This window comes from Bombus pascuorum, chromosome 1 (assembly GCF_905332965.1).
Source record: "Bombus pascuorum chromosome 1, iyBomPasc1.1, whole genome shotgun sequence".
In the NCBI taxonomy this organism is placed as follows: Eukaryota; Metazoa; Arthropoda; class Insecta; order Hymenoptera; family Apidae; genus Bombus; species Bombus pascuorum.
Genome location: NC_083488.1, coordinates 24,641,744 through 24,655,763, shown reverse-complemented (window position 1 = coordinate 24,655,763; position 14,020 = coordinate 24,641,744). Strand labels below are relative to the sequence as shown.

The 14,020-nt window shown below is 37.3% G+C and overlaps 1 protein-coding gene across 8 annotated transcripts in view; it reads left to right on the top strand.

The window, feature by feature from the left end:
• LOC132914727 (fat-like cadherin-related tumor suppressor homolog) overlaps nt 1-14,020 on the top strand; it is a 499,421-nt gene that overhangs the window by 423,995 nt on the left and 61,406 nt on the right. For all 8 annotated transcript variants that reach the window (XM_060974111.1, XM_060974104.1, XM_060974095.1 and 5 more), the window contains exons 4-5: nt 7,939-8,045; nt 9,578-9,782. In XM_060974111.1, coding sequence (XP_060830094.1) covers nt 7,939-8,045; nt 9,578-9,782 — 312 coding nt within the window. The remainder of the gene's footprint in view (nt 1-7,938; nt 8,046-9,577; nt 9,783-14,020) is intronic.

Here is a 14,020-nt window from a genome sequence, read left to right as displayed (position 1 = left end):
TAACGAAATAAATCTTATCTCTCCAAGTAAGATATATTTACTCTCTTTCTCTCCCCCCTATCTCCCCCTCTCTTTCTATTCATTGATCTCAATTAATTCCTGTATTATAAAACATCTCAAGAGTCGCAGCAACTTTTTATCAGATAATTAAACTCGCCCATTTCTTCTCGATGACAATGGCGGATCCATATTTATCCTGGAAATTTCCGTGCCAGTTTCAACGAATCTAGCTATCGACTACTAAACGTAAAGATCGATCACCGGAGAAGCTTCTTAGTTTCTCGATGTCCGTGGAGGAGTGTCGCGATCAAGACGTATACATTCGCGGGCTATTGGCGAAGCGTCTAAAGTGTCGCCGTTTCGAATCTGGGTTAACGATCGGCCATAGTTCCTCCGCGGTGGATCGAGAGTCGAGAGAAATGTCAGAGAGAAAATGAGGTGGATGGAGACAGATGGAATTCGATAAAAGAATGAAAGAAGGACAAGAAGCTGGTTCACGGGGGTTGGAGGTCGCGAGGATAGTTCGGGGATGGCAGGTCCGACTATAAAATTGCGCGTTTTCCGTTCGAAGGCTCATCGATCGGTTCGCTGCACGTTTCCGGCGAGCAGAGGCATCGTTACTCGGACAAAAGCTCAAAGCCCTCGCGAAAACGAATTCTGTAACTCTTCCGTGAAGCTCTTACGGATCCCGGACGCCAAATGGTATCAGCCGTTTATGAAATGGGATAGGTCGGCCCTGGCTGAAATTACCGAGAAGAGATTTTTACGATTCCTCTAAACATCGTTCTCTCTTCCCCTTTTCCTCGGGCTCTCCTCCCTTTTAAGATTTCGAAGATTCTTAACGCCTTCCAAGTTGTTGCCCTCCCTCTCGCTCTTCACGAAATTGGCACACGATCTGGAAGATGCGGAGGATGAAAGGAACTGATAATAGAAAGTAGGAATTATGTCGCGCTTTTATGAAGATAATTTTGACTCTCTCGCTAGAAAATTATTTAGGGTACACGAATGTTTGTAATGAAATTTCTCTGTTACATTTTTCTTATTATTTTCTTGTTTATCACTGACTCTAGAATGCTACAATGTCTTTTTCGGATTACCAAACGTTACGTTGGAAGTTTTTCTCACACGTTTCATATAAAATTCGTATGTTAAAACAAGCTTGGCTATACATGATAAATTGAATGATAAAAGGAAAATAAATTGCGTTCGATTTACTTTAATTAGAATTTTTTCATGTTGATATTCGATTCGTGATAGTTGTTCGAGTTTCTAAAGATTTTATTTCGCCGGTTTCGTGAAGTTGTAAAAGTTCATGGTTAGTTCGGAGTATATATGTTACCAATTGAATATCAGACGAGAACGTTAGCCGTGTTTTCCACATCTTACGGAACTAACTCTCCTCATTCCCGGAGCAATACTTGCATCCGTGGCTTGTAGTTAGATATTTTTCTTTAATGTTACTGCTTTAAGTAAATGCTCAGTGTTCGATTCGGTTTCTATGTTGTTCTAGCTTTTCCTTCTTGAAGCAATGACTAGAAATGCAGTCTTTCAAACTGCTTTTGTTTTGTTGTTGGAAAAACTTAGAAACGAAGAGATATCGTATTTCTTTATTTAATGCTTCGTAAATTAATGTATTTTCAGTAGAGACAATGAAACACGATAGGTCGTGCATTTTCAGTTAATTTTCTTAAAAATCTACTTGTTATACTTGATGAGATTTCTTTGTCAGCGTTACCCCTATTATCCCTGCTACCTTAATGAGCTTTCCTCGCTTTATTTTCATTATGACGATAAGAAAGGTTGATCGATGTTTGCAGAAGAAAAGGTCATTAAATATTCTGAAACAATTATTAATTTCCATCACTATAATCGTGACAGTCGTGTATCGTTACAGAGTTAAAGAAATTTCGTTATTTCACATAATTGACACGATATACGTGTATACGTAAAAAGCTTATATGGTAAATACTTTCTAATACTTTCAACTACTTTCGTCAGCGACTGTAATTACACTTCATCATATATACAGCTAAAATCTATTAATTTCAGAAACCACTCAAGAAACTCTTCTCGGTACCACTCTTCGAAATCCTTTCCACATCGACTTTCAACAGCGATTGCAAATGCCTCAAACAACCTACCAATCATCCGAAATATTATAGATCGTAGCAACTCGTTTTTATTTAGTTCAATCAACCATAAGATCACTAAAGAAGTTATCGATGTACAACGCGGTTGGCGAACTTATTAAATATTTGCCACGCTTCACGGTATTCTACTCGACGTTCGAGTATCCGCAAGGATTATGCTTTCGATGGCCGATTCTGTAACTGTTAAGATTATTCAGTGGATGGATTTAAATAACTGCGTGAGCAAACTGCAAGGTATTGAAAGTGTATATATTGTGACTAGTAAATTACAAAATATGTGTTACAATGTGAGCCTATCCAGATCCTCTCTCTAGCAGCGTTACCCTTAGACTAAAGGCAACTGCCTCAACCAACATCGGACGTGTACCGCTTATGGCCTTTCCTAAACGCATTCTTTTGTCTATGCGCCTTCGAAGACCTTAGGCGGTTGAGAAACCGAAGACCAGATGTTGAGTTTACTCAGAAGTGACGATCACTTCAACAGTAACAAACACGCGTGCCTTTGATCGCGAGTCGATGATGAAACGTTGGAACAGCGTCACGTCGCGAATGCTTTAACACGCGCTCGTCGAATTCCCTCGCCGGCTCGTTAGAAACGCGTCGCGGCATCAAATTGGTCGAAACGAATCCTGATATTCTTCTTGACGTAATAACTGTGCGTTCGTCAAGGTGTCGGCTGCAGGGGAAATCGAACCGTCAGCTTGATCTCTAGAACTCAAGTGCTTCCTATTACTTAACGCAACAAGTCGCTTTACGACCGATGAATTTAATGACCAACAAGTCGTCAAACTTCGTGTCTCGCCACTATGGTATTAATACGAATGGTATAGCTGGTGGAAATTGTTTCTCTTTCTGCTTGTCGTAGGTAGAATACCTTTGTTAATTTTGAGATTAGCACGAGGTGGTTAAGGGAATGTTTCGTCGTAGATTTTGATTCGAAATTCATCGATGAGACTTTTCTGAATGATATTGTGGTTAAGAACATTGTATTGATAAAGTGTGATTGGGAAAAGGAATTGTTGGAATGTGTACATCATTGCACAATAATTCATCAACTTATGTTTAATGTCAGTGAATTGACAAGTTAGAGGCTTGCAAATATGTCAAGGCATATCCAATAGTTAAATTATATTTATTGGGATAGAAGGGAAGATATAGGTTTCATATTCAAAAGTGTCAAATTTATTATTATTGAATATGAGTTGACTATGAATTTATTGCAGATTTGGACAAAAATTTGATTTATAGTTAGTTTTTGTTGATTTACTTAAATTATTGAAAAGTGATGCTGCTTCCTTAATGCAGTAGCCAATTGATCTATAAATTGTAGATCACAGACTTCTCTTTTATAATGTTACTTTAAATAGGATTGTTACATGACGTGTAAAATGCAAATATTACTTCTAAAATTGTATCTGTTTTATTATCAAACCCGTTATCATTACAGAAGAAAATATATTAATATCGATAATTTGCAATTTGTGAAACGTAACTTTGAAACATAAATAGACCCGATGGTAGAATCGTGTTATGGAAATCGTGGAATTGAATTTCTGAATCTCCGAATGGCGTTATTTGACATAATACGCGAAATAATATATCACTGACTGGCATCGATGTATTAATTGCGAACGATTTCGATCGCTATTAAACTTTCTAAATGGACGATGATTTGAAACGTTTGAGAACTCGAAGAGGTTAATTCGTGTGATCGAAGTGATTTATTGTTTATTGCTGGCAAATCGAATTGCTGGACAAGATTCAGGCTCTTTCATATCTGTCATTTGCCGGGTGAATGCTCCGACCGATTAAACTGTTCGAATTGCCTACAAATCCTTTTTCTGTAGGTTTGATATTGACAGCGGTTATCTGTACATCGATATACTTAATAAATTCGCAGTTCAGCATAAAACAAAGTATATCATTGAAAAATTTTAACAAATTCCAAAAAAAGAGGAAAAAAGGCACGAAACATGTAGTAAATAAAAAATGGCTTTTTCCATGATTCACTATTCAAAAATATAACATTGACACTTACTTAAATTCTTAAAATTCTTTACGATTGTATGACGCACATAAAATGTAAGAAATGTGAAAAATGCAGTGAATAAATATCAACTAAATAATACAAAAATGTATTCTCTCAGAATTTGTTAAATTTCTTAAATTTACTTACCAGTCCTTCTATTTCTGTTTGCATCCGAGTATGCTTCACGAAAATTGAAGAGGGAGATAAAACCAGCGGGAAACAAGAATTCCAAGATTTCAAAAGATCGTACATCCGATAGCAACCCAAAATCAAAACCGTCGTTTCTTCTGTTCCTAAATCGATAAATTCCATTTTCCCTCTACCTAGTAACGAACATGATTCGCAATAATATTACGGAGGGACGTCTCTTCTGATCTGGAATTTCGCTGGATTCCCTCTACCATTACGTAATAAAGTGAGCAGCAAGTTATTCGAAATCCTACCCGTCGTCGATTATAATTATTAGAATCATCGATGTTCCCGAGGAACAGAGAGTGCAGAAAGGGGCGAGCCGGCAACTTGGAAATTGCATGCTCCAGATGAACTTTGTACGACGAGAAACTCGATCTAACATTGATTATTCGAAAGTTGCTAATTCGTAGTGGTTGAAATGCTTCGATTTATTCGGTGGAAGCAGCGAATACCGCGGAATGCTGCGAAATAGTAGAACGAAGTTGACATTGCAATTACATAGACGTCGATAGGATTGCAAAATTAATTTAGCGACGAGCTAAAACGCGTTCTCTCTCTCTCTCTTTCTCTCTCTTGTTTTCTACCGCTCGCCGATGATTCTGTACGGTAAAGCAGCGGGTAAACTCGTTTTCGCGAGAATGATTTAATTCTAATCCTAGATTGACCACTTTGATCGAACATAATTCGTGCACTCTCGCTTTTTTCTCTATTGCCACGAGATCTTGTAGAATTAGAATACTATTTGAAAGTTTTATTATACATTTTATTCTCTAAATGTTCTGTTATTGTGTATTATCTTCGTTAACTCTTTTGACGTTCCTAGAAGAATCATTTTTAAGGTAACTTTTAAAAAGGATACTGAATTGTTATAGTTTCCATAGCATCACTGATCTCTATGGAGGCTATGTGTGTCGTTAAAAATATTTGTTTCCGAATTTTGATTATATCGTAGTATTGTATTTTATGTTAGTATCGTGGGTTATCGGATTCGTTAAAGATAATTAAACGTAACTTCCTTAGACAGTGCGGAGAAAAGAAAGCAGAGAATCCAGGCTTTAGAAGTTAGAGTCACAAAGGAATTGTAAATAATTTGGCGCTAATTAAGAGAACAAAAATTATCATTTTTTATTCTTAGCTAACGGCATAAGCAATTAAAAATTACTAAAATTACAATTAATTATTATAAGATAAAATGAGTATTTCTTTGTCCGAAAATTACTTCGTTCAACCAGTCGTATTCTCCAATTATATCCTCGAACGTACGTTCAAACGAATTCATTTCGTGTTACAAAGAAAATCTTTCTGTCTTTAACTTTTTCCATTAGCCACCACCACCTTAGCATCTCTCTTCTCGTTTCATCCTTCTCTAGCTTTTTGCTCTATCCCTGTCTAAAAAGTTTCGTGGAGCGTGTCTTTTGACACGGAAGAAAGATAGTTTCTTGTCGCGAGAGAAAGCGACCGCCGCCCTGTTACAATCCGGAAAGAAATTAAGTCCGTAATGTTGTTTAGACAAAAAACTGGGGCATGAAAAGCGAGCATCGCATTCGACTTTGTAGGATATAGTCGTATCTGCTTCTCTTTCTGTCTCGTTCGCTCTACCATTATACGATGGCATAAACTGCTTGTACAAGTTGCGTTCACGGTAGCGAATTTAATTTATTCTCCCCTTCCACGGATCACTATTAAACGTGCAGCACGTGTCCGCGTCCCCGAACCCCTTCTATGCTTGAACGAGCCACGAAAACACGTGTAACGCGTGCTCTGCGGCTACGAAACAATCGCGGAGAGTGTAGAGTCAATGAGACGTTTCTTTCCAATTAATCAAAGTTTCCTTGGACTTTTGAATTGCTGTGAATATCAGAGATTAGAGTGTCAAATTTTTGAAAACTTCTCGTTTCTTTAATTTTGGAGATTAGGTCTATGTTTGAGCCGTTTAGAGGCCACATTGATCAAACGTGTAAATTTAAAAGCAGAGAGTGATGATGAGAGATGATGTTACGAAGACCATCTTTTATTATATGCATTTTCTATATTCGTCTTGGAATTTGTTATTATTTGCCATTTTGTTGAAATAAACGAACTCATGAGCGTAAGTTATTTGTTTTCGAAGAATTGGAAATTAAAACGTGTATTTATCTAATGCGATTGAGAAATTAACAGAAAGTTGAGCTAATGAGTTTAGCTTCTGAGAAAATCATTCTTGATTTATATCGGGTGGATTGGAAATTCTAAAAAAATAGTACGGTATAATATACTCAATATATTAATGCAAACCAGCATTCCAACAGTCCTGGAAATACCAGTCATTGAACGCAAGGAATCCAATAATTTCCGTCGACCGAGTAAATTTTTCTATCTGAATACCGGATTATATACATATATCGAAGAATAAATTAAGCATTGATATCTCAGGCGCCGCGCTATCCTCCAATTACATGTGTAGCCATCGTTTTTCTTCGTCCGAGGAAATCGTGAAGTCGTGAGCGCGGATCACGATTCCACGGCCGTGAATTTTACGGGAACGAGGCCATAAATAATCGAGGACACCGACGTGTATCTGGCTCCCGCTGGGCTGAATTTCGCCTCGGCTCCGATAATTAATCGATATCGTGGAATTACGAGCTCGATATTATACCGATACTGTTGGGCACGCATACAATGTACAGCTATCGAGGAAGTGGTGGGTCGAGCCACGCGAAAGATCGGGATTAATGAAGATGCTGCAGCGAAATCTGAAGATGCAATTACTGACAGAACAAATCGGGGATAATCTTGATTACGATCTACATCTGCTCTCGTACGTAACATCACGGATTGCTAATTAATCGAGGTCTCCACCTCTCTCTCGTTCCCTCTCTTTGCTGCCTCGATATCTGTTAGCCTTTTGCCCGTTCCTGGACCACTGGTCGCCAGGTATCGAGACGTTATCGTTTTAATACCGTAATAAACCAAGCGTGTGTTCATTGATGGCGTGTATCGCGGTGCAAGAACCGACCGTAAGCACTGGAATGTCGCAAAAACGATCGAAGACACGCGGAACAACGTGCTCGACGTGTTAACAACAGGAATGCAGTCCAATTTTTGCACTGACGCGCGAGAGCGCGCGCGCGCGGGTGCACGCTTGGCAAGTCGCCATCTACGTGCACGTCATTTCATATCGGTCCTTGTTGCTAGCTATCTGGCAAGACGGTAATAACGTCTCTTTCCTTATCTTTCCTGCCCTGTCTTCCTCTTCCTCCCTTCTTTCCTTTTTCCACCTTCCTTTTTTCTCTCCTATTTTTCGCGCATAGAACGACCTGTTCCTACTCAGCTCGCGTCCTCTCATGGTGATATCAAAGAGGTGAAAATGTTTCGCGATACCGTGGCTATTTTCAGCTATTCCGTTTGCATGATTAGTTACGCGACGAGACGTTTCGATCGAGCATAACTTGATTTTTTTTTTATTATTGACGATCGAGAAATGTTCTGGAATCGGTGTACGGCAGCGAATATTCCGTTACATTAGATTTATCTTATTTTCTCCTTTTTTCTTTTTCTTTTTAATAAAATGTGTTTTGGCCTTTCCAGGTAACATCAAGACGAAGGTTATGTTGGATGTGGAGTCGAAGAGAGGATACTGGCTGACGGTGTACGCGCAGGATCACGGAGTGGTTCCTCTGAGCTCGAGTTTGCAGGTTTGTGCAATGCGCAAGATAAATTACATGTTTAATGTATTATATTGTCCCGAGAAATATCTTCGTGTTCCGAAATTTTTGATTGTCCACACTCATACAATGAAAATAGGAACAGGCAGAGAATACATTGCCACAACAATTAACGTGGATATATTTCCCAAATGATATTGGGTTTTTGGTCTTAATAATAATAAGTCTTAATGAATAATAATACGTCTAAATAAGTCTTAATGGAAAAGAAAGAAGATGAAACAACTGATCTTTGAAAAATATTTTCTGGGACACCATAATACTAGAAATTCGGGAGAAATAGTAGAATTTACTTAAATATTTTGTATTTTGAGAATATTATAGCAAACGTACAGTACAACTTTGGGCATTTATGAATTTTTCAATTTAATACAATTTTTTGTTAATTCCTCGGTAAAATATCTGTGTTCCGATCAATGATCAAGGAATTATTAAAGAATTAGTGCTTATGACGTTGTTTACGTTAAACTATAAACACTGCCATTACATTTTTGTCATTGTATTGGAAAAATATCACGAACCACTATTTATTTCGTACTTTCTACGTGCATAAGCTTCTAGTAGCGAAACGATGGCTAGTCAAAGAGCCAATTTTCTCTATCGACTGCTACAAATTTTTCGTATCACTTATCTCCCACCATAATATTGCAACATACATTACACTATTGGAAAAAGACTTTCTGTTACCGACGCGACGCAAAGAGTTTAATTTACTACACTTTTATAATTGCGTATATAGATAGAAATTTCACTAGTGATTTAACATGACCAGCTAAAATCTCATCGTAGACACTGCAATGCACTATAATCAATACTGTGAATTTTTATTATATATGCCGCAACTGGTATTGTAGAAAATAATCAAGATAAGGAAATGAGAATTCAGTAATGATACTGCCCAACGTTGCGAAATAAGATTATTACCGAATTGTTTAAAAATACGCTCTCTAATAATATGTATTCACTTTGAACTACGATTTTAGTCTTATATGTAGTATCTATAGAAGATTAATACAGGAAGTGATACATTAATTACTATAATTTAAACTTCAAATATTCCTGCTCTTTTCGCTTCATTTCACATTAAAATCAATTTCCTCGATTACATTCTTCGGCGAATAAAATAGAAGTTCACGAATGTACATTTCATAACTTACACATTCAACGGTAATCGATAGAAAGAATAAATTATTCCAGGAATCTTCCAAACGATACCTTTTAGCAATTATTTATTCCAAACGAATTGCGTCAATAATTTTGTACCGATTAAAATTCAAAACCGGTCATTTTCGAACAGAATTCGTCTTAATCTCTACTGCTTTGCACGTGTGATACAATATAATCCTCGTTTCTCAAAGTTCTGCTATACTCGGCGCTAAAAAATCCGCCCACAACTCTAGTTTACAAAAATATGGCAATTTTTTTTTCCATTTTTTCGCAAACGCACAGTAGCGAGGATTTATCTACCTCTCGTAAATAATTCACAGCCGATTTTCCTGCAGGTGTACGTGGAGGTGCTGGACAGGAACGACAACACCCCGTTGACTGAAGTTCCAGTCTATTATCCATCGGTCCTGGAAAACTCTCCGGCAGGTGTGAGCGTTCTTCAAATCCAGGCATTCGATCGCGACGTCTCGCCCCAACAATTCACTTTTTCCATCACCAGCGGCAATCCGGAAGGTTATTTTCTCATCAACTCCACCACCGGTAAGTTCCACATGGTCAGTTAGAAAAGAGCCAATATCTTGTCACAGAATCGAAATAGATTGGCTACAACGATCCTTGACTGTAACGAAATCAATTTGCCCGTCTATGAATGAGAGTTTTAATAACGATGATTCGAAAATAAATCAGAGCAAGAAAATAAGTTCGAGCTTTTTGAAATTTCAATCAAGAAATGTGGATTGAAGAAGATGGGAAGATATTAACACCAGAATTATCGGATTGGTCAAAATTCATGATTGGTCAATATTTATTTTATAGATTTATAATGCTGCATTTTAGAAGATCTGAATAATTTTTCGCAAAATATATTTTCTTACTGCGTTATGTGTCTTTTCATGATAGCAACTTCTGTATTTTAATCGTCGATAGTTCTAGTACTAACGTAAAACACTTCCTCTGTTGATACATTCGTATTTGAATTTATCGAGAAAGAAATTTTAATAAATGTTTGACTTGGACGATAGCTCCGATTAAACGTAATGGGTGGTAGTTTCGCCCTCAATCTATTTAATAATGGCGTTCTGTCACACAGATTGACCCCTGTCAGTTCTCGCGATGAATTAAAGAGATAGGAGCTAGTTGAAGCGAATGCATATCGTAACGATGAATTGGCATAAAGACACAAGGCATGGTTTAAACTGCAGCGAACGATAATAAAATTGCACGTTACCTTCGTTTAATTTTTATCATTGAGCTCGAAAGTTTCAATTTGCTTTCACTTCTGAATATCACAATAGTCTGGTTTTATAGCTCTTCGTGAACAATAAATTTTAATTATAGCCCATAAGTTATTTATATTTGACGGCTGGCGCGAGACTCTCTCTCTCTCTCTCTCTCTCTCTCTATCTCTCCCTCGTTACATCATGAAACGACATTTTAATGAACGTACAGTCTATTTTCCAATGCTTTTTGACTATTAATATTTTAATTCCACTTCACATAAAATTTTCCATCGAAAAAAGATCTCGATATTTGAAACATCTTTATCTCTTCATTCGTATCCTTTTAACAGTTCTGTCTTTGCACTCGCGGAATACATATGTAATTTCGATTGCAAACCTACCATTACGAGCTCTCCTAATTAAAGAGCTTAAATATCAAAGATGAAGAGTCAGGCAGGAAGTTATCGACGCTGCAGGCGCGCGCCAATTTTAACGCTTCGAGCATGAAGCTCTCCATAATAATTCCAATAAACAAGATTTATTCGCTGCGATTCGATATTTCCATATCGCTTAACGGTAAATTGACGATTAGAAGAAAGATTCGATTTAATGAAGATAGCAATAACCGGGGCCACTTGTACGAAGCCGACGCTCAAATTAAAAGTCCAATTTCACCCCTCTGGGTTCATTTGAAAGTCTGATTTAATCGGTCGCTGGCCCGCCAAGATTATTCACCGAGGGTCGAATCGAATTTGTATCGCAAATTGTCCCGCATTAAAATTGATTCTCACTCGTCTGGTGTACGCGTGCCTATTTACGCGCAGTATCATCGCCCTTTCATCTCCAGTTCCACTTTTCCACACCCCCTGATCAGTAATATAACCGCGTCCCGCTACCTTCTTCTTCTTTTTCTTTCAATAACGAGTTTCTGACTTTTCATCGTTTCGTAATTTCGCGGGCTAACACGACCGTTCCACCAGAAACGATGAATAATGAATGGCGCGGCTTGATCGGACAAATTTGCATACGTTATCGCGTAAGTCGAAAACAATGACTCCGGCGCTTCCGCTTCTATGACGCGAGTTACTTTCCCGGAACATAGAAGACCAGAGAAAAGGGGAAACTGCTAATAAATAATGATTGACGGTTTATTAATGGAGCGAAATTATAGGGAGATAACGAGGTAGGATAATTCTGAACGCGCAGTGATATTAAATCCATTTTAATACTTCGATAATGTAAAAAAATAACGAATAACTCGGAAAATAATTATTTCCTTATGTTTATAATTGTGTCTGTATTTCTGATCTCGCATACGAAACACGCGTACTATTAATATTTTATAGTAAATAAATGTCGATAGTTGCATTACCTATGATGATGTTTAAGACGGATATTTATAGCTTTTACAGTTTAGCTTGATAATAACCTTCGAACGAATAAATCTTGGAGATGAAAATCGAGAGATCGTTTCATTCGTTTTCTTCGTCATCCCAATTTTCTGCAAGAAATTCGCAATGGTTAATTACAAAACGGGCAGACGCGGAACGAAAGTCTCTGCAAATCGGAATTACACATCATTCATTCAACCGGTGTACGTTCACCTCGCAGCGGCATCGCCTTTCCTCCAGAAGTTTCGTAAGCGGTCATTTATTCCCAGTCATCTCGAAGATCGATGGGAGGCGGTGCGGAAAATTGCTTACACCGGTAGAAGACGGCTTGTAATTAAAAAGTCGACCGTCCGCTGATTCGTATTCATCAGTCTTCCCGAGCCACGGGAAACTTTCCACGGTTCTTGGATTGTCGGTCCAGAAATTACGAAAAGACACCTCTACCTTTTTCCTTCTCTTTCTTTTTTTGCGTTCGATAAGGGGAGAAAAATGTACGCGTCGAGGACGAACTGGCTGACCGAAGGAAACTGTAGAACGAAACGAAAAACGGACTAGAAAAGTCGCCATTCGATGCTCGTACAAGTGGAACGTCGGTCAATAAAAAATGAGTCGTATCTCGTCGAGTGTCGTTGGGTTATCGAACAATGATTCCGCGTTGGTCCGCGAGAAATGGTTCTTCATCGTCGATTTCTGTAGCGCATTCACACTGTGATAAGAAGCCTACGGATTTTTGTGTCATTTCGTATCTCTATGAACTAGAGAAATCGAACCTGTAGGTACAGATTTGTTCCGTTTGTTTTTTAATAATATAAATCGGGAGGGTAACAATCTGTCTAAAGAGAATTTCTCTGTTAAGACGACTACAAATTGCGATTTATGGTAAACTATTAATAACGTCAGGAACGATTCAGAAAATCATGTGATATACATATAAAAGTATCGTATAATTAAAGAGAAAACAGAGTTTCGTGTGAATCGTTGAAAAATAGAGACAGTATCACAGTCCAGTTATTTAGAAAATATTTTGAAAATTATTATTATATACGTATGAGATATAGCTTTTTTTTAATTTAATAAGCAAAATTCTACCTGCAATCCACGAATCGTACATAGCAAATAATTTAAACACTTTGAATATTCTATACATTTTCGTACCTAGATGTCCCATAAATTACATAAACATTCGCAATCTCTAGCTATAATTACCGATCGTTTCGATTTTCATATTTTCTAATTTATTTCTTTCCTTTCGATAGAATTTGATGTAGGTATCGTTGCCACGTTGAAAAGCCACTGATCCCGCTTTTGTTTCATAGAATGAACGATGTTTCGGTTAGTCGAATGGTTTGAAAATAAATCGTACTCCATGATTCACAAAGTTTCTTGCACGTTCGCTATATCGCGCGTTTCGATGCACGTACCGACGATTGTAAGAGGTTGTTCGCTGGCCGGGATTGAAGTAGATGAAGAGAGTCGGCTTTTTGCTAGGTGAATACCTCGATGCGTGAAGTGGATCTCGAATTGGGGTGAGGTTATGATCCTTATTTATGTGAAATCATGATGAGATTGAAACGATGAAGATGTTGAGAATCGTGTGCCTGCTGGAGATCGAATTTAAAAGTAAATCTCTTGAATTTATACTTTCGCTTCTTTACTCTTTATATTCACCAGACTAGTCACAGCTGACCTACATTTTTTAATGAAATTTGTGAGAAATTAGAAATTCGACTTTTTGATCCTTTAACCTGGGAATATACAGAATCCTGGCTTTTTCATTTCTTCGTCGAGTCAAACATTAAATAATATTTTATACTAACTTCATAATTCACTATTATTTTTTGTATTTTTTTAATGATTAGTATTCTCACGATTTAATATTTTTTTAAAGGGTTGGTTATATAATCAGTCGTTCTATCTGTAATATTCAAAAGCTGGAATAATTAAAATGCTTGATTCAAAATTCCATGCATAGCGAACTGGTATTAAATGATATAAAGAAACTAAAGGTTTTCAGTAATTACAAAAATAATTTATTCCGATAAAATGTATTTTTACAATTTTTTCTTAGCTCGTCAGAAAACAGTACAATGTAATCATAGCCACAATACATTAATATTTCCAAGTGATTTTTCTGGTATCGAAATTTCCTCTATAACAAAAGGAGTTT